The sequence below is a fragment of the Otolemur garnettii genome, unplaced genomic scaffold (genome assembly GCF_000181295.1).
Source record: "Otolemur garnettii isolate 467f Iridium unplaced genomic scaffold, OtoGar3 scaffold00114, whole genome shotgun sequence".
NCBI classification, from domain to species: domain Eukaryota; kingdom Metazoa; phylum Chordata; class Mammalia; order Primates; family Galagidae; genus Otolemur; species Otolemur garnettii.
The window spans coordinates 3,401,489-3,428,926 of NW_003852509.1; the positions used below are offsets into that span (position 1 = coordinate 3,401,489).

General features: G+C 37.8%; 1 protein-coding gene across 1 annotated transcript in view; it reads left to right on the top strand.

The window, feature by feature from the left end:
* The window catches only part of CSMD1 (CUB and Sushi multiple domains 1), a 1,810,668-nt gene that overhangs the window by 1,693,621 nt on the left and 89,609 nt on the right, over positions 1-27,438 (top strand). Inside the window, exon 49 of the mRNA XM_023517585.1 lies at positions 10,063-10,251. Within this exon, the coding sequence (XP_023373353.1) occupies positions 10,063-10,251 (189 nt within the window). The remainder of the gene's footprint in view (positions 1-10,062; positions 10,252-27,438) is intronic.

The following is a 27,438-nucleotide window of genomic DNA, read 5'->3' on the forward strand; positions in this document are numbered from 1 at the left end:
TATATACATACACACACACACACACACACACACATACACATATGTAACTATATATGTGTGTGTGTGTGTGTATATATATATATGTTTTATATATATATATAAAACTATATATATAAAACTATATAAATATAAGTATATATATATAAACTATATATATATATAGTTTTCCTTTTAAAAAACATTTTTTTCAAATGCTTTCCCCCTAGATTTTTTTTTCTTCTTTTTCCTCCCTTTTTCTCATGTAAATATAATTTTTCATTGTCGCCTTCTTTAATATTAAGGACTTCATTTTTGCTACATTTTCAGCCCCTGTTATTTGTTTTTTCCCCACAATTTTATCCCTTAAGGTTTTTTGTTTGGTTGGTTGGTTGGTTGGTTTGATTTGTAGTAGTTTTGTTTTTCTTCTCTATTTGGTGGAGGTGGGGCCCTGTGTCTGCTCAGGCTGACAAAAAGCTGCAGATATCAAAAGACCCACCCCTGACCCCTGCCACCCGAGGTTGGGATTTGTTGGTCAGTATCAAATTAGCCTGCTGTACACCACCATTATTCCTATTTCTCTCTTTCTGCTCCTCTCTTCTTTTTGTCAATCTTCCCTTTTACTCTCTGCTTTTTCTTTCTCTTTCCCCCTTTTTAAAAATTCTTTTATCCCTTCATGCTCTTCACTCTTCTCATCCTTTTAGTTCTTTACCAAAAGAATACTTAAACACCTTAGGTCAGAGGCATTGTAACTTAAAGAGGAAGAGAAAGTGAAAGGAAAAAAGTAGGACAAGGAAATTGACAAAAAGAATACACTCATGAAGAAGAAATAGAAGAAACATTCTGGCAACATGAAAAACCAGACCAGAGCAAGACCCCTCCCCAAAGGGCCATGTGGTAGCTACTTCAGAAGACTTCACCTATAAAGAAATGTTAGACATTACCAAAGGGGAATTTAAAATATGGATGATAAAAACAATGAAGGAAATTGCTGAGAAACTGGAAAATAACCAAAAGGAAATCCAAAAACAGAATAAAATAAGATATGAATGATACAACGAATACAGAAAAGATATAGCAGAGCTAAAGGAATTGAAGCAGTCAATCAGGGAACTTAAACATGCACCATAGAGTATCAATAACAGATTAGACCACGCAGAAGAAAGAATCCCAGAGGTAGAGGATAAAATCTTGAGCTAACTCAGGCAGTGAAAGGGACAGAAAAAAAGAGAGAAAGTAGAACTTTCACTAACAGAATTTGGGACTTCATGAAACATTCAAATATACAAGTTATCGTTATCCCAGAAGTGTAAGAAGAATGCCCCAGATGACTGGAAGTCCTACTAGAGGATATCATAAATGAAAATTTCCCAAATGTCACCAAAGATTCTGACACATCTCTGACCTAGGGTCCAATATGACTTGACCCTAGGTCATCTCAACTCAGAGCTTCTCCAAGACCCATTGTCATGAACCCATCCAAAGTGAAGACAAAAAAAGTAGATTCCACAAACAGCTGAGAGGAAGTACCAATTGACCTGCAGGGCAAGTTCATTAGGGTGTTTGAGGACTTCTCAAATGAAACTTTTCAAGACAGAAGGCAATGGTCATTGGTCATCTAACTTTAATCTACTTAAACAAAACAATTTTCAGCCCAGAATTCTATATCCTTCTAAGCTAAGCTTTGAAATTAATGGAAAAATTAAATCATTTGCTGGTATGGAAACATTGAGGAAGTTTGCCAAAATAAGACCAGCTCTACAGGTAATACTTAAACTTATTCTGCACACTAACCATCACAATAGCCACCAGCAAATACCCAGAAACTAAAGGATAATACCTAGCTTCCACAAGGATGCAAAAGATAAAACTAAGCAATGGAATTTCACAAAATAAGATGAAGGAAACTCCACCACATTTACCAGTTGTCTTGATAAATGTTAATGACTTGAATTCCCCACTGAAGATTCATAGGCTGTTGATTGGATTAAAAAAAAAAAAAAACACAAGCCATCCATTTCCTGTCTGCAGGAAACACACCTAGCCTTGAAGGACAAATTAAAAATCAGGATTAAGGGATGGAAAACATTTTTTCAGGCAAATGGGAATCAGAAAAAAGGCGGGATTGCAATCTTGTTTTCAGATACAAGTGGAAATAAAGCAACTAAAATCAAACAAGACAAAGATGCACACTTCAAATTTTTCAAAGGATCAATACAACAAGAAGACATTTACATCATAAACACTTGTGTGACCAACTTATTGCTCCCAGATTCTTCAAGCAGACCTTAATTAGTCTGAACAAGATGATAACCCATAACATCATAATAGCAAGAGACTGTAATACTACTCTCTAATACTACAGAGCTGGACAAATCCTCTAAACAGAACCTAAACAAAGATACAGGTACTTAAATGTGACCCCATAACAGCTGTGCTTGGTAGACAAACATAGAACACTCCAACACAAAGCTAAAGAATATACATTTTCTCCTTGGCCCATGAAACATTCTCCAGAATAGATCATATCATAGGCCACCAATCAAACCTCAACAAAATCAAAAGACTTGACATTTTACCTTGTATTATCTCAGACCACAAGGCAATAAAGGTGGAACTCATCTCCAACAAAAATTGTAATCCCCACACAAAGGCATGGAAATTAAACAACCTTATGCTGAATGACATTTGGGTTAAGGAAGAGAAAAATAAGGAAATTATTAATTTCCTTGAGCATAACAACAATGAAGACACAAGCTACCAAAATCTGTGGGACACTATAAAAGCAGTCCTAAGAGGGAACTATATCGCATTAGATGCCTACATCTGCAAGACACAAAGAGAGCTTATCAATAACCTAATGAATAATCTTAAAGACATGGAAAAGGAAGAGCAATCCAATCTCCAACTTAGCAGAACAGAATTAACTGAATTCTCATCAGGAATAAATGAAATTTAAAATAAAAGAATTATTCAGAAAATTAAAAAAAACTGAAACTTGGTTCTTTGAAAAGATACATGAAATCAATAAACCACTGGCCAGATTAACAGAAAGAAAAGTAAAATCTTTAATCACTTGATTCAGAAATGAAAAGGGGAAAATAACAACTGATACCTCAGAGGTATAAGAGATTATTTCTGACTGCTACCCAAAACTCTATGCCTAGAAATTTGACAATGTGGAGGAAATGGACCAATACCTGGAATCACACCATCTTCCTAGACTTAACCAGGAATAAATAGATCCTTGAATAGACGAATATCAAGCATTGAAAGAGTGCAGAAACAATAAAAAAAGCTTCCAACAAAAAGCCCAGGACCAGATGGCTTCGTGTCAGAATTCTATCACACTTTGAAAGATGAGCTTGTACCTATATGCAGACCCTATTTCAAAACATTGAGAAGGAAGAAACCTTCCCCAAGGCATTGTATGGAGAAAATATCACTTTGATTCCAAAACCAGGAAAAGACCTAACTAAAAAGGTGAACTACACACCAATTTCACTTATGAATGTCAATGCAAAAATACTCAACAAAATCTTAGCTAATAGAATGTATAATTTTTTTAATGAATAGAACTCTGCCACACTTACCAATTTTGTTTATGAATATCAATGCCAAAACACTCAACAAAATCTTAATAGAGATCTTAAGATCACCCAACAAAACCTAATAGAATCTATGATCAAGTAGGTTTTATCCATGGGATGCAAAGTTGGTTTAACATACAAAAATCTATAAATGTAAAACACCATGTCAATAAAAGCAAAAACAAAGACCATATGATCCTTTCAATAAAAGCAGAAAAAGTATTTGACAAAATTCATTATCCTTTTCTAACAAGAACACTTAAGAAAATAGCCATAGGTGGCACATTTCTTAAGCTAATCGAAACCATCTATGACAAACCCACAGCTAACATCAACCTGAAGTATGAACTAAAAGCTTTTCCACTGGGAAATGGAACCAGACAAGGATGTCCACTATCACCACTATTATCCAACATAGTGCTAGAAGTTTTAGCCAAGGCAATCAGCCAAGAGAAGGAAATAAAGGGCATCCAAATGGGAGCAGAGAAGGTCAAACTGTCTCTCTTTGTTGATGATATGATCTTATAATTAGAAAACCCCAGAGACTCAACCACAGAACTACTGGAAGTCATCATGAAATACAGTGATGTCTCAGGGTATAAAATTAATGTCCATGAATTGGTAGCCTTTGTATACACCAATAACAGCCAAGTTGAGAAGCAAATCAAAGACACAGTTCCCTTTGCAATAGCTTCAAAGAAAATAAAATACTTAGGAATACACCTAACAAAAACAGTGAAAGGTCTTTTCAAAGAAAATTATGAATTTCTTTAAGAAAAGAAATTAGAGAAGACTCTAACAAATGGAAGAACATACCATGCTCTTGGCTGGGAAGAATCAACATTGTCAAAATGTCTATTCTACCAAAGCAATCTACAGATTCAATGCAATCCCCATTAAAATACCAACATAGTATTTTGAATAACTGGATAAAATAGTATTTCATTTTTTATGGAAACAGAAAAAGCCCCATATAGCTAAGGCTATTCTTAGTAATAAAAACAAAGTCAAAGGCATCACCCTACCCAACCTCAGGATATATTACAAGTCCACAGTAATCAAAACAGCATGGTTTTGACACAAAAAGAGAGATATAGACATGAACTAGAATAGAAAACCCAAGAGATGAAACTAGTCTCTACTTGCCATCTGATCTTTGATAAACCAAACAAAAGCATATACTGGGGAAAAGAACCCCTGTTCAATAAATGGTGCTGGAAGAACTGGATAACCACATGTAAGAGTGAAACTGGACCCACACCTTTCACCACTTACAAAAATTGTCTCACAGTAGATAAGAGAATTAAATGTAAGACACAAAATGATAAAAATCTTAGAAGAATGTTGGGGAAATCTCTCAATGATGTTGGACTGGGGAGAGATTTTCAACAAACCCTTCAGTGGCTATCACAACAACAAAAATTAACTAAAGAGACTTAATTAAGCTAAAAAGCTTTTGCACAGCTTAGGACACAGTAAGTAAGGCAAAAAGACAACCTTCAGAATGGGAAAAGATATTTGCAGGGTGTCAATCTGACCTAGAGTTGATTACTAGAATCTACAGAGAACTCAAATTAGTCATCAAAAAAAGAGTAAACAATCCCATCTACCTCTGGGCAAGAGATGCAAGGGGACGTGTCAAATCTATTAAATGTAGAGTATAAATGTCTTAACACAATAAGTAAGTGAGGTGAAGGTTATTGTTAACTAGTTTGATGAAAGCATTCCAAGTTGTATATAAAATCAGCACATTGTACCCCATATATGCATTAATGTATATAGTTACGATTTAATAAAAATTTTAAAAAATTAAAAATAAAAAAAGAACCTTCTTTTAGGAAGACAGATAAATGGCTAACAAACATTTGAGAACATTAGGATTCATCATTCCTAATCATCAGATAAATGCAAACCAAAACCACTTTGGGATACTACCTAATACCAGTGAGAATGGCCCACATCCCAAAATCTCAAAGCTGCAGATGTGGAGAGAAGGGAACACTTACACTGCTGGTAGGACGGCAAACTAATACAACCTTTTTGGAATGAAATATGGAGAATCCTCAAAGAACTAAAATTCAATCTCCCATTTGATTGAAATCCCATTACTAGTCATCTACCCTGAAGAACAAAAAAATCCTTTTATCATAAATACATTTGCACTAGACTATTTATTGCAGCTCAATTTACAATCACCAAAATGTGGAAACAACTGAAGTGCCCACTAATCCAGGAATGGATTAATAAGCTGTGGTATATGTATACCATAAAATACTATTCAGCCATGAAAAAATATGGAGACTTTACATCTTTTGTATTAACCTGGATGGAGGTGGAACACAACTTCTTAGTAAAGCATCACAAGAATAGAGAAGCAAGAATCCAATATATTCAATTCCAATATGAATGCAGTAGATGACCTAATACAAGGTGGAGGGTAGGGGAATTAGGGACAAGGGAGCGGGGAGAAGGAAGGGGAATGGGGATCACAGTGTATGGCACACTTCTTGGGGGCAGACACAATTTCAAGAGGGACTTTATCTAATTACAGCCACCAATGTAAACTTATTCTTTGTACCCTCAATGAATCCCAAACATGAAAAAATATATAAATAAAATAAAATGGATAGCATAGGGAACAAAAACATTCCAAAAATAGTGTAATCAAAATTAGTTTAAAAATATTTAGTTTAAATGTTAAGTGAATGAACAAAAGAGATAATTATATGGCTGTTATTTTATGAATAGGAATAATCCTTTGCTACTGTTAGTGACAGTGACATCCTTTTAACTACCTATATGCCTCTTACCCTTCGCATACACATTTATGCTACCTATATATTCATACCTACGTGCACATATCAGCATATACATAATAAATATATATGGTAAAATTTATTTTATTTTCTTATCAAAATGGAAATTATATTGTACTTTAATTATTTGCTGCCATTAGTTATTTATATGAATTAAATTAATTAGTTAATTATCAAATTTATTAAGCCCATCAATTTATATATAATTTATGATATTTAATATATTTAATATATCATTTATGATATATTAAATTATATGTATAATCATCAATGTGATCTGACCCACACTAATTTTTATACTCACCTACTTGAGCAATAAGCAGGCTATTAATTGTTGAGGATTTTTTTTTTTTTTGCAGTTTTTTTTTTTTTCTTTTTTTGTGGCCAGGGCTGGTTTGAACCCACCACCTCCAGCATATGGGGCCAGCACCCTACTCCTTTGAGCCACAGGCACCGCCTAGTTGTTGAGGAATTTATAAAAAAATTATTTTGAATTAATACAAGGGTACAAATGATTAGATAACAATTAAGCTAAAAATCTAAACTTTTCTCAAAATCTTGTATAATACCCATAACAGATGAGTTTATATTTTCCTAAGAAACATGCTCACTGTATACATTAAGTCAACAATGCATTTTGACAGAGGATGTTTCTTTCTTTTTTTTTTTTTTTTTTTCAGAGACAGAGTCTCACTTTGTTGCCCTTGCTAGAGTACTGTGGCATCACAGCTCACAGCAACCTCCAGCTCTTGGGCTTAGGCTATTCTCTTATTTCAGCCTTCCAAGTAGCTGAGACTACAGGTGCCTACCACAACACCTGGCTATTTTTTTATTGCAGTTTGGCCAGGGCTGGATTCAAACCTGCCACCCTGAGTATATGGGGCTGGCGCCCTACTCACTGAGCCACAGCTGCTGCCCGGGATTATTTATTACTATGTTGGAGTTTTCCATCTTCGGTGATAAGAAATATTCTAAAGGAAGAACAGTCTTGTTAGTTTTGAGAATGAGCTTTCAGCTCTTTTTAATTGGGAGGCATCAGGCAATTGTTTAAAAAAAACCCAAAACCTCGGTTTTGAAAGGCCCTTGACATGAGAACAACAGGCATAAAATTTTTCCTCTAGAGAGTTTAATAAAATACACTCAGGCCTTTGTTATGAAGAGCCCAGGAACAGCGATTGGATTTGCATTCATCAAATTCCTTGTTCCAAAAAATAGGTACATAATTAGACTTTTAAAGCTGCTTGAATTTATTTCAAATGTGTAAAAATGGTCAGTGCAAGGGAAATCATGGCAAGCATAATGTATCTTGTTTTATCTGAAGCAAATTACTGTGTTGCCTGGTAATAGGATTGTACCTTAAATTCTGAGAACAATGATCTCTAAGTCTTTTGAAGAATATTTTCACTCATCATACAGGAAGGTCCTCTTTGTTCAACTGTATCTGGAGAGGAAGACTATATAATCTTATGTTTTTTTCAGTGGATATATGCTATACAGATTATACATATAAGCTCTAGATGAATATGTATAACATCTGACAGATATATATAAACAGCTTTTCATTTAAAATTTAGCAATTCAGTGATCCTTGCTAGAAGTTTACCAGCAGTCATTTTTGAGCATTAATGAAATGAATGTGCTTTGAAAATATTACCATGTGGGCAGGGGAGATCTAGCATGTGGCGATATCCACATGTCACACCCCCAATCTTAGTTTGTCTTATGCCCATGAACTGTTGATCTTTTGGACGTAAGAGCAACGTAATTGATCCCTATAATTGAAAATCAAGCCCCCCCCCCAAAAAAAAAGACAAAGCAAGTGTCTGCCTAATGTGTTTCCAAAAGAGTTCAATGATGTGCTGAGGGATCGCGGAGTTAGTCAGGTCCTCTGGGCACTGGGAGAGCACGTGGGAGTGTCCATATCAGGAGAGTAAAGAGTCGGGCTAGGCTGGCATCCACCAGGAGCCCCCGGGGACCTCTGCCTCCCAGTCTTCCCCCTCCCTAGAAGCCACTTTCCTTTCTCCAGTCTCCATTCCCGCTGTTCCAAAGCCAGGCGGGGAGGGTGAGGATTGGGCACCAGCGGCTGTGTCCCAGCTTCCCCTTCCTGATGCTGTGCTGTGATTTCCCCCATGAGACACCTTCCTCTCTCATTCTAGTTAAGGTAGGAAAGTAAAGGTATCTTGAGAACTTACTGATGCAAGAAATATGGTGACTGAAAACATGTAGTTATCAGCACCCAGGGAGTCAGATAATCACCTTGCCAACTTTCCCCTTAAAAGATTGTGGTCCACGTCCTAGACTACAGTGATACCCAAGAACCTTGGTGTCTCGATGCCCTTTAGGGTGTTTGAGATTTTATCATCTCTAACTTTGGGGAAGGGTCTATAGTCTCATCCTTCTTCTGGTTTTTCATCATCTGTCATTTTACTAGCCCAGGGTTTCTGGACAATTGGTATTCAGACTGTCCAATTGTACTCATACTTTTCCTAAATTGAATATTTTGGTTCTTTCAAAACTTATATGAATTTGATCAACTCTAGGTAGGAAATGGCCTGGCCAATGGTGCTGTGAAGCAAGAGAGTCTTAACAACAGTTAGTAGATTTTTACTGGATAAAAATCAGCCCATTTGAGGAAACATGAAATGGTACCTCAGAACTTTATCCAGCTGAGGATATTCTTGGCGGATGCGTCTGTTGGGAACACGTTGACAGTGGAGGCCAGAGACACAGACATCACTTCTGGGCAATGCTACATATGATAGGAAACCTTCAAAATGTTTCTTGTGAACATGTTTCTAAGGGAAGCTGCCACATTAAGCATTCAGTTGTGTGTGTGCCTTTATACAGAAGCCCCACAGGGAAGTGGACACCTAAAACTTCCTCTATAAAAGGAAACCAAGAGTTTCTGATTCTTAACGACTTTCCCTGTTTTATTATTTTAATTCTTCTGAAGGCAGTTCATAAGCCTGGCTCCTATAAGGATGAGAAGATTGTCTCAATGCGTAAAAGAGATGCTGGGCCTTTTAGCCGTGGAAATGTTTCTTTCCTTGGGGACAAACTGTTACTGTACCAAATGCATATCTCTAATTTTAAAAATCCAGGAAAGGAATGATTAAAGTTATTAGAAGATGTTTACTGACCCAAGTAGTACATTTTCCTCAAAGATTTTGTGCCGTTCCTGTTCCCATATGTTAAAAAGAAGCTTGACATTTACATCATTGTACAGTCCCTAAGGTACGTTTAATCACAGCAACAGGGAAAAAGCTAATGGCCTTGATTATGAAAATGTTATACTTTTTTATATTCTCCATTTTAGTAATACTTTCTGTTAAATGTTGAGGACTTCTTTTGTTTCACGTGTGGAGCCCTGTACTCTACCCCATCATCTCTTACTCTGGTGATGGAGAAGCTTATCTGGGCAGGTAACCAGCTTTAGAGAAGTGAGTAAGGGGGTCCAGGACAATCGTCTGTGGCTCCCCAGGCAGGGCTTCAGTCTGGTGTTCACCTTTGCGCCAATTACCAGCTGCAGGTGGTGTACACTTCAGAGGACAATTTGCTTTTTAGACCAGATTTCCATGTTGGTGTTCTTTGCAGTATTTTTTTTCTGAGTGCTGGCCCAGGGAAAGGCACTGGCCTGGCTGTGTGTCTAATCACTTATATGTGTGTTTGCATGCCCACAGCACCTTACTGCAGCTTGGCCCTCAGCCTGAAGGATGGTGGCATTGTAAACAGGACCGCAGGGGCAGTTGGAAGTCAAGTGCATTATTTTTGCAAGCCTGGGTACCGACTGATCGGCCACAGCAATGCGAGCTGTCGACGGAACCCGCTCGGCACGTATCAATGGGACGCCCTCCCACCACTCTGCCAGGGTAAGCAAGGTGCCTCTCAGCTCCACTTGGTCTCTGTCTATCATCTTTATTCTAGTCACATGCTGAAAATAAGTGAAGCAGGGACTAAGGATAAAAGGTAAGAAAAATTGAGTGTTGCTTTAAACAGGACCGACTCAGCTTCTGGCTGACCATGAGGACATTTCTGACATTTGTACCGAGCTTGATGTAGCTCTAGCCCCAAAAGCAGAGGATGGTGGACGTTCGCTGGATTCTGGGGACAGTGATTCTAATACTTCCTTGTGCACCAGGTTGAAGTAATAAATGTGGCCTCTGATTATGATTCAAAATATTATTTCTTGACAATTGCATTAATTAAAAAAAAATCCATTACTGAAAACTCATTTTTCCTATTTTGTTTAAAAACTCATTCTTTGGATCATAAACCCTGTATTTGCTTTTTTTTTTTTTTTTGGTTATTTAAATTTAGAGCTTGTTAAAGTTGACATTAATATTTCATGCTTTTTTTTTGCATTTTATCTATCACGTTCATTAAAAAAATAGGTTTCCAAATACGGCATTTTAACTGAAGGCTTCGAAGGCATGAAATTTTCATAGTTTTGTCTTATCAAGGTTTATATTCATAATGTACTATATTAGTCGTTGAAAGCTAATTATGATTTATGAGTTCATTTCTTGTTAACAGGTAATAGATTTTTTGGTATTTGCTTATAAGGCAGTGATAGATCCCTATCAGACTTCTTGTATGTATCTTTAACCATAAGAAGTCAATCAGATATTTGTATTATTTACATTTTAAAATCAGAAATTCATTTTTAATATTAAATGAAGGTGAAGATAGATCCAAGAAGCTTATCTTGTTAGGAATAGTTATTTTTTTTTTCTTTTTCAGTGGAAGAATACTTCTCATTTGCTTTAAGTGATCTCTGAGTGTGTTTGTCCCTCCAGCATTGCTGAAGAGAGCTCACCTTCCACTCAGGGACCACCAGCTGGGCTCTGTCTCATTGACATTGAGACCAGAAAGCCAGTGACAAAGTAGGAACCCAAAGAGCAATCTGGAAACAGGCAGGGGATTAGAGCAGGATGGTCAGGTTCAGTCTGGAAACAGGCAGGGGATTAGAGCAGGATGGTCAGGTTCAGTCTGGACACAGGCAAGGGATTAGAGAAGGATGATCAGGTTCAGTCTGGACACAGGCAAGGGATTAGAGAAGGATGGTCAGGTTCAGTCTGGACACAGGCAGTAGATTAGAGCAGGACAGTCAGGTTCAGTCTGGACACAGGCAAGGGATTAGAGCAGGACGGTCGGGTTCAGTCTGGACACAGGCAAGGGGTTAGAGCAGGACGGTCAGGTTCAATCTGGACACAGGCAAGGGATTAGAGCAGGACGGTCAGGTTTAGTCTGGACACAGGCAAGGGGATTAGAGCAGGACGGTCAGGTTTAGTCTGGACACAGGCAAGGGATTAGAGCAGGATGGTCAGGTTTAGTCTGGACACAGGCAAGGGATTAGAGCAGGACAGTCAGGTTCAGTCTGGACACAGGCAAGGGAAGTCTTAGCAGTTTGGCTGAGGAACTTGAGGAATCGTGGTCACTGTGTCTCTCCCTCATGTGGAACATTATTGAGAAGCAAGCAGTTGTGGGCATGGGATCCTGGAGCCAGATGGCATGTTCTGTAAAAACTGTTAGAATATCTTCTTTCATATTTCTTCTCAGAGATGAAAGACCTTTGTGAATTTCTTCTCAGATTATGAAGTATTTTAGTAATATCATCGTTCTGAAACAGACTCACCATTTCCTACACTTTCTGCTAACCTTTCCGATAACCAGATAGTTAATATGATCTTGTTCTTTCTTCATAAATTTTGACCTTTAAAACCTGGAGGGATCTTAAAAACAATCTCACAGAAGTACTTGTTTTTATGTTTTTGAGACTTGGACACATAAAAGTTAAATGACCTAATAATCATAAAAACCTTGGTCCAGAATCTAATCCTCTTGCCTGCCTGGTTAGTATTTAAGTGAATGGCTTCTTGCCAAAAGAAATCCTACTTAGAGCAGAATGTTTGAAATATGAATTTTGAAATTAATCTACATTTTAAGGGCTTAAATTCATTTACTGTGGGAGAGTTCTTTTCCTCATCTCTTAGATAGCTATAAGTTGTGTGAATAGGGTTGTAATTATAACATAAAAATATTTTCATATATGGGAGGTTGTAGTTATTAAGATAAAACAAAACTGATGTAGAAAGTAGGATTTTTTTTAATCATTGAGTTTAATTGTGGTGCCATCAAATAAACATTGTTACCATTTTAAAAGTAACATTGAACTTCTCAAATAAATTGTAAAACTTACTAGTTGGATATATAAACACCACTGAGAACAAGCTATAAAAGCTTAAATAGCAAAAAGTTATCTATAACCCAGATTGGCAACTCACACTGAAAAGGTCATTTGCTTATTCTTAAAGAGGCATTAAAGTTAATTTAACTGAATTTAATACAAAACGTACATGTGACTGCTGCAGTCTGTACTGAAGGGATGTTTGATTTATTTAGTATTACCTATTCACTTTCCTGTTGTTCCTTACACAATGCAGAACTTTCCCATAATGTAAATACTCTCAGAAGTTGTAGCGAGCCTTGGGTTCATTCAGCACAGTTAGGAAGAGACTCTGGGGCCCGGCCTTCGTCCCTTCTGTGATGACCCATCCAGGATGAGCTGTGCATGCCGCACTAGAAATGTCCCATCAACCAGCAAATGTGTTGAGCGGTTGTGTGGGCTAGTTGCTAAAGAAACAGAGTAAATGAGACTTGTTTCTTCCCAAAGGACTCATGCAGAATCACGCAAAACAGAATCACTGATTACGATAACTGCCGTCATGAATGCTAGACCTAGAATATGCATTTGGATGTGAGGCTGTACAGAATGAATTACACAGAATCCTTCCTGATGTGCCGGTAGAATTCTTTTCGGGTGAAAAATTTTATCTCATCAATTTATTTCATTGACTAAATAAATCAAATCTCCCTTCAGCACAGACTGCAACAGTCACATGTATGTTTCGTATCAGTTAAATCAACTTAAATGCTTCTTTAAGAATAAGCAAGAGACCTTTCGTGTAAGTTGCCAATATGGGTTATATAAGACACATGATGAGAGAACATTTTTCAATAGTTGTGAGTTCAAAAGTTATTTTTAGTGTAAATGTGAAAACACTTCTGAAACGAGAAGGCACTATGGATTGTCGTAGATTTGTTGCTGTTTTCTTTCAGTGCTAACAAACAGTAAGGAAAACCTATTTTCTATTGAGTTGTTGGTATCTTGTTAGTTATTTAATGTCTAATGATAACATGTGACTTTTAGAGAACTTTTTATTTTCAGTTTTAAGATGGCTGAAGATTGTGTTCAATATTTTTCAAAAAAAATCCTTCATTTTTGTGCAACAAGCTAACATATGTCAATGAATTATCACCTCCTTTATGATCCAGATTTGCTGACAGTTCAGGCTCTATGCTGTGAAGTCAAAGACTGGTGACCTCTGTCTTTGAAATATTTGGAGCTCTACAGGGGAGAAGCAATTTTCAGTAATGTTGGATCAGTGGCTGGAGTGTCACACTCCTCCCACTCAAGTCAGCACAGAAGTCTTTCATGATTTTATTATATCTTTGCATATATTGCATTTACCCTAATGTATAAAACCAGGAAATGATAATTGCCATGCGGCAAAATTACAGGGATATGAGTTTAACTCTGAATCCTTTAGGCTTAAAATGCACTATCCCAAAAAAAAAAAAAAAAAAAAAAAAGGTCCACGCAGAGAGTATGTTGTGAAGAGCGTGTGTCCCGTGTGATTTCTGTGATTTCCTCACAGGCGAGGTGATGCACTTCAGGTGTCACGTTTGTGGATCAGGGCTGTCATTTCAGATCTCAAGCCTAACACAAGGACCGAGAAAGACACGTCCACCTTCATTTCAGCTCAAACTTACCTCTGAGTTGGGCACTGCAGCTGCCAAGATAGATAAGACCTATTCCCAGCTCTCAAAGTTCTGGTCACTGTGAAAGAGAGACTCAAAAGCTAATGGTCACAGTTCAGGGTGACAGTGAGCAAGAGGAGATAGTCACGGAGCAGAGGTAGCCCGGAGGCCAGGAGAGGTCCCTGCTGGGACATTCCAGCTGAGATTTGAAGGGCGAGTGTCATGGGAGGACACAGGGTTGGGAGAGTGAGCATGGAGGGCATTGAAAACCCCAACTCCAAGCATCCATGGCTCCACTTTCTGTCCTGTGGTTGACATGAACCCCTTCCAGGCAAAAGAGATCAAATCCTATCTGCATCTTAGAAAGACAGATGCTTGGTGGTTTGAGGGTTGATTGAAGTGAACCCTGTCTAGAAAACAGGGTGTGTAGGACACAGAGAGACATATGTTTGAGCAACATAATACAGTGAACTTGGGTTTCATAAGGAAACAAAAACTGAGCAGACCTAGGAGTTAGCAGAGAAAGAAATGTGGGGTGACATTTTTTGTCTTGTTTTTGACTGCTGGGAGTATTTGGTGCCACTCACTGCAATAAGGACAATGTGAAGTAAAGGAGGCTTCGGGAAGTGAGCTGTGACTTGCTATGCTCCAGATGCTTGTGGACAAGCTCTTCACAGGGGAATATCTGGTGCTGAGACAAGGTGAAGTTATCAATAAGGAGGCAGAAGATTAAATTGGTTTAAGATCCTAGGTGCGTCATTCTTTATTTTATATGAGATGTATGACTTCATAAATTCTGTAAGGACCAATTCAAATGAATAACATTGTAATGTGCAGGTAATTAAAAAGAATGCTTTCTGTGGCAATAAATTTTAAACTGGACAGCTCGACCATAAAAAGGGTAATCTCTGAGACTCTGACAAGAGATCACATTTGGTCAAAAGCAGTTATAAATCCTGCAATAAATCATGTAGAATGTCTTTAGATAATTGGGAATTTACTAATGTGTAAATGTTGAAATATTTTAAGGCCTTCACCAACTTTATAGTCATCCTAGTTATTTTAATTATTTTCAGTTGAAAATAGGAAACTTGAAAACTGTAAAAAGGACAAAAAGGAATAAATGAAAATAAAAATGACAAGTATTTCTTTGTCACACTAGAAATGCAAGATCTGTATTAATACATTTAATATTTCAATTATCCTTGAGTTTGCACATAATTTTTGTCTCAATGATTTATCATTCTATTTATTACTACATAAGAATAAATAGAAGTTATATATTTTCTAAATGCATTAAGACATACATTTTTCTCTTTTTGATTGTTGTTGAAATGGAGTTTTTTTTTTTGTCCAGGCTAAAGCGCTATGGCATCATTCTAGATCACAGCAACCTCAGACTTCTGGACTCATGTGATCCTTTTATTTCAGCCTCCCACGTAGCTGGGACTACAGGTGCACCACTGTGTGGGGCTTATTTTTCTGGATTTTTATGTAGAGATGGAGTCACACTATGTTGTTCACGCTGGTCTAGAGCATGTGGCCTCACGTGATCCTCCTGCCTCAGACTCCCAAAGTGCTAGGATCCTAGGTATAAGGCACAGCATAGCCTAGTTTTTCTTTAAAAGATAATGTTGAGAAAAATATTTTGAAATGCTTACAAAATGTGACCTTTGCTTTTCAGTAAATTAGCAAAATCAAAAACTGAACTGTGAGTTCATTTTCTTTTAGGCCCCAACCACTGATCTTACAAACAGTGTCTGTCCTCCTGAACCCCTCAAACCCTAAGCAAAATACTCCGTCACTTGTAGCCATTTGGTAAATATCTTAAATAAAAATAAATCAATAACTCTCTTACAGTCTAAGACATGTATTTGAGATTGACATTTTCCATTTAGAGATTATTTATCTCGTGTAAGAATTTATTTTGTTCTCTTCTGTTTTTATTGACTTATTATCGACACACATAATTTTGAGGAAAAAAAATGACTCAAATTTGAAATCAGAGGACATACTGTGGGGACCGGGTCCCTCAAAAATAGTCTCATGCTCAGGGAGGCTTAATCTCCTACACCTGTTGCCTGCCATGAAAAGTGGGAATTTTGATATCTGTCAGAACTATTGAGAGGATTAAAAATGACGTGGACCAAACCTTCGGATATTACATCCGTGCTGGTTGTTGTTATGAGGCCTGGGACGGAATATGGGAGAAGACATCTGCTCCAAACTCTGCTAGAATTGTGTTCCTCGAGGAGGCAGAGCCCAGGCCCAGGTTACAGCTCTGGACTTCGCTCTTTGCAGATACTAGGTGGCCTGTGATTAGTGCTTGGATTAAATGGAGTTTCACGACTGATCCTCAGTGAGTGAAAAGATGCAGCAGGCAAGATGGATTTTATTGGTTTCTGAGAACTCCAGGTTGTTTTTCTCACTTTGCTTGACCTTTTAAATTATTTCTCTCAGAAAATCTGTGTGGGTTTTTATCGTCCTTGATAAAGCCGGGCAGATCCTCTTCCATCCTCAGGCTTCATTTCCTGCCTTAACACAAGAAAGTCTGCCAAGCAGCTGCTTCCATTACCAAGACACTAATCTTATTCATCTTGAAGAAAAGCCTGAATTAGAACTGAAATTTTCTGTGTTATCGCAAAGATCCAGTTAAACTGGTACATCACAGTGCATGACTTTCAAGTTCCTCACATTCAAGAGAAAGCAATTCCCAAGGAGCTATTTTTAAGCTATGACTCTCAGAGCCTTTTTATAAGCGATAGCTTTTGCTTGGAATTAAGCTTGTCTTTTGTTTATTTGTGCTTTGCTGGCATTCTTTTAAGCAATAAAGAGTAGAAAAAACAACCTTTCTCACAAATTATTTTTGTCCTTAAAAGTCACAATTTAAGGCTAGATGGAGGTGCATGCCTGTATTCTACTAATACGTGGGTCATTACGAAAGTTTTGAGATGCACAAAAATCAAGACGCACAAAATCTGTGTGGATGGAAACAAATGGAGCCCTCTTCCAGTAACACTGTTAGCTGAGCAAGGTGAAACTTGCGTGGGTGAATCAGAAAAGACGCTGTCGACTGTGTTTCTTGGAAGTGCAATAATGGACCATAACATAACCCAGTCTGCCCACTGTGGTACTTTCATAGTAACCCATGGACATGGTATGAACTGGCACGAAGGAGATGAGGGAAGAGAGAGGAGACTTGTGTGAGCTGCACATCTCCTGACCCCCACCCCTTCCAGACACTAATGCTCAAAGTGGGCACTGCCCAGTGAAATGCATGACTGATTATCTGAGATGGGGTTTGAACATGAGTTCCTCAGATCCCAAATTCTCCTGAAGCATGGGAGTTTTTGCGTCCCACAGGAGAGTGACCGTAGGTCTCGGGATCTGAGTTAGATTGTGACACAGGACAATTTTGCTTTATGTGCCTTTATTTGAGAACTTTCTTTTCATTAAACTTGTTTTATGCTTCTAAGAAATAGCTATCTTTTAAACATTTGTACTCGTGCCTTTTTATCAACTCTCTGAAAGAGAGGGTCAACTTTTCACAGGTGCTTCAGAGTGAGTTTTTTCCTGAGTACACATTCCAGAGGCTTCATTGGCCGAGTCAGAGTCCTTATTACACACATGATTGATGATTTACCATGATTCAACACATGATTATGATGTGTGGAGCCATCCCAGTTCCCACACAATATGTAATACTGGAGGAACTACAGGAGACACCTGACACTTCATTACAGAGCAGCCTTTGGTTGGGTATTGTAAGTGTCCTTCCTGACTCTTTGAGGTCAGCTGTGCTACGCTGTGATGTTCAGTAGGTTAAGCGCATTAAATGCATTTTTGACATGATATGTTTTAGCTTACGATGTATTTATCAGGACATTACCCCATTATAAATTGAGGGATATCTGTAATCCCCCACTTGTGTGCTGACCCTCCAACCCTGCTAAGTCACCTTTCTTTTCATAGTTACTTTCTAAAATCTAATTAATAAAGCTTTTGTTTTCTTCCTTGGGTTATGTTGTGTTTAATATTTATATCAAGCGATTTAAAGCATCTGAGAATTTCTAAAACCCAACTCACCTGAGTCCTGTTCTCTTACATTTCCATTTCAGAATCAGCTGGATTTATTTTTACCTCGTCTATCTGTTTGCTTTTGTGTCATTTGTTCCCTCTATCTGCCCTTCATTCTCAGCCATGTTCTTACTTATCCCTTCAAAGAAGTGAAAGTGCATACTGATGCCAGTGTTTTCTTCTCAGAAATCTCTAACATCACCCCATACTCACAACGTGAATAAAAGAGAGTGAGGCGTGTGTCCTCATCAGCCTGGAGGTGACCCTGCCCTGCCCTCTTGCTGTTAGTCTCCAGCTCAGCCCTCGGCATGGTTGATGGTGACAGGACGCTGGCTGAGAATCAGGGAGGTGTGGCACAGTGGAATATTGTAAGAAAGCATTGGGGAATTAAAGACAAGGGAGCACTCAGAAATATTGCCCCTAATCTCAAATTCAATGTGGCCTTTCAATTTTCAGAACTGTATTTTGAAAATTTATTTCTAACCCATTGGTTGATTGACTGAGTGCCAGTAGTTTGACGTTGAAAAGAAAAATAAACATGAATGTGGTAAAATACAGTAACTTGGAGACAGACCAGGAGAGTAACTGTGGGGCAGATGTTGGCATCAGCCCCTCGGAGATCTGAGCACTGATAGAGCCATTTTCTTACGACTGCCTAAGAATCTGGGCAATTGGAATACTGTTGCCCACTTTCCTTAGAAGTAATAAAAATAACAAGTCTACTTCTTGGGGTATTTTTAAGATTCAACCAAGTAACCAAGTAAAAGAACTTATCACAGTGGCAGAGATTTTGTGCTTGATCCACGTGTACTCTACTGACGATGCCAAAACAAAACCCAGAGATTCCTCAGTAACTTCATCAATCCCTTTCACCCCACCATGTACATGATCTTCTGAACCTTGTGGTCAGTACTCTTCCTGTTTTGGATAAGTACCAATATGTGTAAGCTCAGGATCTAACATGATTGAACAGACACTGCCTAACCCTTGAATGTTTAGAAATTGGCTTCACGTCTTTCAGCTTGTGGTTCACTGCTAATCTCCACTGATGGTGGCATGAGGGTCTCACACACGAGCCACCAAGTGTTTTCCCTGCATCCATGATAAAAAGTGAAAGTATTCCTTCTTTTGTACTTAGTTTTTACTTGACCCTGAAGAATGCTATTTAAAAAAATAAATCTGGTATCATCTCTTGGTTTTCTACTATTCCATACATCTATGTCTCTTTTTTGTGTCAAACTATGCTGTTTTGATTACATTAGACTTATGATATAGCCTGAAGTCTGGTAGGGTGATGCCTCCAACTTTGCTTTTATTGCTAAGAATAACCTTAGCTATATGGGGCTTTTTCTGTTTCCATATAAAATGAAGTACTATTTTATCCAAAATACTATGTTGGTATTTTAATGGGGATTGCATTGAATCTGTAGATTGATTTGATAGAATAGACATTTTGACAATGTTGATTCTTCCCAGCCAAGAGCATGGTATATTCTTCCATTTGTTAATGTCCTCTGCAATTTCTTTTCTTAGGATTTCATAATTCTCTTTGAAAAGATTTTCACCTCTTTTGTTAGGTAGGTGTTTTCCTGAGTATTTCATTTTCTTCGAAGCTACTGAGAAGGGGATTGTGTCCTTGATTTGCTTCTCAACTTGGCTGTTATTGGCATATGCAAAGACTACTGATTTGTGAACTTTGATTTTATACCCTGAGACATTACTGTATTTCTTGATCACTTCCAGGCGTTTTGTGGTTGAGTGTTTGGGGATCTCCTCTGCTCCCATTTGAATGTCCTTTATTTCCTTCCCCTGGCTGATTGCATTGGCCAGAACTTCCACAACTATGTACAATAATAGTGGCGATAGTGTACATCCTTGTCTGGTTCCAGTTCCAACTGGAAAAGCTTTCAGTTTTACACCCTTCAGTATGATGTTAGCTGTAGGTTTGTCATAGATTGCTTCAATCATCTTAAGAAATGTGCCATCTATGGCTGTTTTCTTAAGTGTTCTTGTTAGAAAAGGATACTGAATTTTGTCGAATGCTTTTTCTGCATCTATTGAGAGGATCATATGGTCTTTGTTTTTGCTTCTGTTGACATGGTGTATTACATTTATGGATTTTTGAATGTTAAACCAGGCTTGCATCTCTGAAATAAAGACTACTTGATCGTGATGTGTATTTTTTTAATGAGTAGCTGCAATCTATTAGCTAAGATTTTGTTGAGTATTTTTGCATTGATATTCATAAGTCAAATTGGTCTGTAGTTCTACTTTTTAGTTAGGTCCTTTCCTCGTTTTGGAATCAAGGTGATATTTGGTCCATAGAATGTGATTCCTTCCTTCTCAATATTTTGGGATAGGGTCTGCAGTATAGGTACAAGCTCATCTTTGAAAGTGTGATAGAATTCTGATCTGAAGCCTTCTAGTCCTGGGCTTTTTTTGGAAGCTATTTTATTGTTTCTTCACTCTCAATACTTAATATTGGTCTGTTCAAGACATCTATTTCTTACTGGTTGAGTCTAAGAAGATGGTGTGATTCCAGGTATTGTTCCATTTCCTCTGCATTGTCAAATTTCTAGGCATGCAGATTTTGGCAGTAGTGAAAAATAATTGTATCTCTGAGGTTATCAGTTATTATTTCCCCCTTTTCATTTCTGATTGAGGTAATTAAATACTTTAATTTTCTATTTCTGATTAATATGGCCAATGGTTTGTCAATTTTATTTATCTGTTCAAAGAATCAAGTTTTTGTTTTATTAATTTTCTGAATGATTCTTTTGTTTTCAATTTCATTAATTTCTGATTTAATTTTTATTTCATTTCTTCTTCTGGGTTTGGGATTGGATTGCCCTTCCTTTTCTATTTTTTTTTTAAGATGATTCATTAGATTATCAATGTACTCTCCTTCTGTTTTTCAGATATAGGCATCTAAGGTGATACATTTCCTTCTTAGGACTGCTTGTGCTGTGTCCCACCAGTGTTGGTAGCTTAAGGAAGTCAATGATTTCCTTATTTCTTCCTTGACCCAACTGCCATTCAGTGTATAAGGTTATTTAATTTCCATGCCTTTGTGTGGAGATGCAATTTTTGTTGGAGTTGAGTTCTACCTTTATTGCCTAGTGGTATGAGAAAATACAAGATAAAATCTTAATTCTTTTGACATTGTTGAGGTTTGATTTGTGTCCCAGGAGATGATCTATTTTGGAAAAGGTCCCATGGGCCAAGGAAAACAATGTATATTCTCTAGTTTTGGGATGGAGTGTTCTGCATGTGTCTATCAAGCACAGTTCTTCTAGGTCTATACTTGACATCTGCCTTTTGATGAACCAAACAAAAGCATACAGTGGGTAAATGAATCCCTCTTCTACCAATAGTTCTGGGAAAACCAGATAACTACAAGCAAAAGACTGAAACTCAACCCACACCATTAACCCCTTAAAAAATTGACACAAGATGGATAGGAGACTTAATTCTAAGACACTAAATGATACAAATCTTAGTAGAGTGTTTAGGAAAACTCTTGATGATGTTGGACTAGGGAAAGATTTTATGACAAAGACTTCAGTGGCCATCACAACAACAAAGGTCAATAAATGGGACTTAATTAAGCTGAAAAGCTTCTGCACAGCTAAGGACACAACAAGTGAAGCTAAAAGATGTCCTTCAGAATGGGAAAAAATATTTGCAGGGTTTCAATATAACAAAGGTTTGATAATGAGAATCAAAAGAGAACTCAAATTAATCAACAGAAAAAGAGCAAACACCCCTCTCTGGGCAAAAGATATGAACAGAACCTTCTGTGATGAAGACCGAAAAATAGCTAACAAAACATTTGAAATAAATGTTCATCTTCCCTGATCATCAGAGAATGCAAATAATAAATACCCTGAGATACCACCCTGAGATATCTTCACCCAGTAAGAATAGCCCTCATCACAAAGTCTCAAGGCTGAAGATGCTGACATGGATGTGGAGAGAAGGAAACGCTCTACACTGCTGGTGGGACTGCTAACTAATACAACATTTTTGGAAGGAAGTATGGAGAATCCTCAAAGAACTCAAATTAGACCTCCCATTTGATCCTGAAATCCCATTACTAGTCATCTACCCAGAAGAAAAAAATCCTTTTATCACAGGACATTTGCACTAGACTGTTTATATTGCAGCTCAATTTACAATCTCCAAAATGTGGAAACAGCCTAAATACCCACCAACACAGGAATGGATTAATAAGCTGTGGTATATGTACACCATAGAATACTATACAGCCATTAAAAATGATGGAAACTTTACAACTTTTGTATTAACCTCGATGGAGTTGGAACACATTATTCTTAGTTAAGCATCACAGGAATGGAGAAGCAGGAACCCAATGTACTCAATTCTCATATGAAGGCAGTAGATGATCTAATACAAGGGGTGGGGGTAGGGGAATGAAGGATCTGGGAGAGAGGAGGAGGGAGAGGGTTGGGGGGTCATGGTGTATGGCTCTTGGGGGCAGGACGCAATTATAAGAGGAACTTTACCTAACAACCACAATCAGTGTAACCTAATTATTTATACTCTCAATGAATCCCAAACAATAAAAAAAAGGAAAATGAGAGAAAATAAATAAATAAATAAATAAGAAGGGAAATTATTGCTTCTCATGATAAAATAATAAATGCTACCATATTCTTCATATGTTCCAGAGGTTTGGCTATGTAAATTATTTCATGCATTCTGACACAGTAACCCTGCTGAGGACATATGTTGCTTCTTGTTTTGTAGGTGAGGAATCAAAGGCTCAGATAATTTAGATAAATTTTCCAATTCATAAACAGATAGTTACCAAATCAGACTTTGCTGTATATGAATCCATGTGATTTCAATTATTCCATCCTTTTCTCTGTAGCTTATTAAATAGCTTAGGAAATAATCACACAGACCTTTACTTCCTACCTGCATGTATGGGAGTGATTCTACATCAGTGCTGAGGGTTCAGGGACAGAAAGGAGGCAAAGCCTGCTGCAGGCTGCAGTAGATGTCAAGAATTTCTCTGTGTTCTGAAAATATGCCTTGAGACCTAACGATGTTCATATTGTGCTGAAAGAATTTCTTGGATTTATTGCTTGAAGTAAAAGTTAATAAAGGGATCATATTCCCTAATCTTCTCTTCTTGTTATAATCACATTATGTTACATTTTTCAATATGTTGAAAATGATGAAATTTCACTTACAAGATATTGGCAATGCTGATATGTTCTTTATGATGCTGGGGACAGAAGATTTGGAATGGTATTTTATCCTCCATTAAATACGAGTTTAAAATGTGCATTTTTTTTTTTGAGAGGAGGTGTCTGCATCTATTCCTGTAGTACTGTAACAGAATACCACAGATGGGGTCATTTATAAAAAATAGAACTTAACTTCTTACGGTCCTGGAGGCTGGGGACTCCAAGATCATGCAGCAGCAGGCTTAGCTATCTGGTAAGGGCCACATCCCCTGCAGGGTGGAGAATGTTGTATCCTCGTGTGGCAGAGGTGGAAGAGCAGAAAAGGATGGGCCTCATTCTCTCCCCCTATCCCCTTAAAGCTCTTTATAAGGACCCTTCATGGCACTGATGAGGAGGAGCCCTCACGCTTAATCCTTTCTTCTTACAAGGCCACGCCTCTTAATAATATCATCTTGGCAGTGCTGTGGCTGGGGAGATATCACTATATTCATGTCCTGTGGATTCTGGCTATAATGCACCTGTGTCCACTTCCAGCCTCCCCTTTCTCCTCCACCCCTCTCTACTCCCTTCCACAGCATCCAAAGCAGCCTTCCTATGTCTGCATGCCTGCTTCTCTCTCAGTTCCTCTCCAGACAGCAGAGTGATCTCATCAAATCACAGTGCTCTGAAGGATGCCCAACTGTGCCCCCAACTGGGCACTGAGCATTATGCCCTTTGATGGCCTCTCAAACATTACCCCACCCCAGTTCCCCTCCCAGCCACTCAAGAACCAAACTCACTTCCCATAAAGTGTTAACTGCCAGGCTATGCTGAGGGTGTGGCTTCAAAGCATGAATTGCTTTCATAAGGTGCATGCTCAGAGAGAAAACTATGCAAGGAGGGAAGTGCAGGATCATCCTGCACAGAAGGAATCATATATCTCAGTGCATCCAGGGCGATTTGCTTTATGTCTGATGCCCACTTCCTATGTTGCCTTACATTTTTATTTTTCACTTGTGAACAAGCTATAAATAGTAGCAGTTGAGTTGAAATAAGCTTTGAGGGGACTGGTTGGCCTTCATTCTACATGCACAGCTTCTTCTGTGGTCTCCTCCAACAGTGTGGGCCATGCAAGGAACAGAATTCTCACTTTGGTGTTCAGTTTCGTTCCTCAAACATTTCCATATCTGATATGCAGTTACCTTTTAAGGAACACTTGCTAATTAACAAAGTGCATTTGGTCAAGCTAGCAGCACATGAGTCCTTCAAAGCAGCCGTAGTGCTTACAGGCGCTCTGGGCTGAGGCCCCTGAGTGACACTTGAAGCATAAACATGCAGCCTGTCAGGGCATCAGTCGTCAGCAGAGCAATCATACTACAGGTGTTTGTAAAATACAGTAGAACCTCTGTAAGTTGCCTGCTCAAGGGACTATAACAAACTGGTCAATACATGGAGGTGGTCAACATAAGGAATGAGGCCTACTGTATACTGTGGTACATGTCAGATTTGTGAAAATTAGGTCAACCTGTGGAGGTGGTCAATGTAGGGAGGTGTCAGCCATGAAGGCTATATTGTGTGTGTGGGGAAAAGGTTCAGCATTTCCCTTGCTCCTTGAGAGCAGTTCTGAGATCATGCAGCTTCTTAGGAAAACAGTCTCAGATTTGCCCAGACCCACTGAGTCAGGGTATATATGTTGTCGGTATTGCCTGGGATGGAAACACTCATGAAGGCTTGAGAAGTCTTGGCACAAGCATTCTTTCTGGAGGTCTGTGATTTATTGCATGGCAAATCTACAAACACATTTTTATTTTTTTTTTCTTTTTGCCTTAGCACTCTGTGTTTTGCAATTAACCCAATCCACAGCAATTTGCACCAGAATTGGTCATGTTAATTGGAAAATTAAGTAATGAATTTTCATGTATCAGGAGTGTTGATAATGAATGTTGTAATGATCACAAGGTATTTCTGATGAGCATCTGCCCACAAGCAAGGTTCTTACTAATGTTCTCAGGAACAGCAGAAGGGAGAGATCTGTTGAAGCAGAATTGATATTTAAAACAAAGTGACTAGTAATTTTAAGAAGACTGTGCACAAGGTAATTTGATGCAGACAAGTGTTAAAAGTACAGTTACATATTACTTTGTAAAGGACAATTTTTATTTAAACACTAAGTTAAAAAAAATACAAGCAATCAAATGAGATCCGGACTCATTGAATTTTCTATTCTAGAGTAGGATTATACAGGTGCCAAAGGAAGGGAACATTTTGGGTAGAGGGGAAGAACGCAAAAAAAAAAAAAGAGCATGAGTACCAGCCAGTTGAGCCTTTGAGTTACTAACTGACTGGCACAGATTTATATAGTAGAACCCAGGTGTAGATGGGAATATAGAACACTCTGATATAATTTTTGACTAATGTTTATATGGGCACATATATATATAAGTACTCATATACATGTACAGGTTTCAATAAAAAAAATCATATGCTCAGAAGTTCATAGAATTTGATAAATTGGCTACATCACTATTTTATGGGGTCAGACAATTAAGTTCATGAACTCACCCTAGAGAGAGTGCTACATGCCTCATTGTTGAATATCAGTATGGCCACTTTGAAGTGGAAGTGCTCTCCTTGGAACCTGTGCTCTGACACCAGCGCCTAGTCTGCCCTTCAAAGCAATTTTGGAACTCTTTTTCTGGAATGACCATCAGATCCATTGTCTTACAAGGTCTGGCAATTAAGTACACAAACCTGTGTACGCTCATGTTGGCAGCACTGTACAAACAACTTGGTAAGGCTTCATAACCTTGGTATATCATATCTCACAGCCGTGTTTGTAGAAGATGGATTGAGGGAGTAGTGAGATCTGAGAATCACAAAACTGAAGATAACAGTCAAAACCTCACCGAGCTTTTTGAAAGAAAGAAAAATGAACAATAGTAAGGGGGAAAAAGAGCAAAGCAAATGATAAGGTGTTGAAACTTGAGAGGCAGCAGAAAGAAAATGAACCATTGTTGTTACAGAGAATAATCATATGAAATAAGTCAGAGAAGTCTTCTGAACCTTCAGAAATGAGGATGATCACTGTTTTATTGGTCTTAAATATGCAAAGAATAAACCTCACCCAGGCCCATAGTATGAAAGGACCAGGCAGCGCTGGGCATTGGAGTGTCTCTTCTACTTACGTTTTATTGGAACCAAAATGTTAAATCTGTCATGAGATGTACATGAAAAGAAATAAGCCATCTTCCCAATGATTTCCTCTTTGTTCTCTACAAATCAGTCACATCACTCTGGGCTGAGCCCCCAAGCAGTGTTTGATTTTATTTGTCTTTGACTCCCCCCATGAGTTTGTAACTGTAATAAATAGATTAAGATAAGTTGATCCTTGTCACTCCTATCTTTATTTGCAAAAGAAATAGGTGTACTTACATTCTTGAGAAAATAATAATCTTCTACATATAATAACTTTTCATTTATTGAATACCTATGCCAACAGAGTGCTGTTTGTACATTTGATCTTACTGAACCCTTACAGTTACCTGTTGATGTGTGCATCAGTAAATTGAGAGTAACAAGACAATGTTCACTACATGACTTAACTAAAGCCATACCATTAGTGAAAGTCTGCAACAAGAACCAATTCAGAGGTCTGACTTTAAAGCATGTGTTTGGAAACAAGATAATTTTATAGGACAATTAAGAGATCATTTTTCTAAGCAATTGAGAAATATGTGTGGTACAATAAAGAAAAAACAACCAAGAAGATTTACTCTCTTTAGATATACCAAAACTAAGAAAATTCACCAAATTTCAAAAGTTTCATGCAATGCCAATAATGTCATTTTTTTTTTTTTAAAAAAAAGTGATCTATGATGTTGGTTACATAGCAATCATGCAAAATTGGGACAATAAATAAATAGATAAATAATATTAGACTTTAGTAGGAAACATGAACCTGAA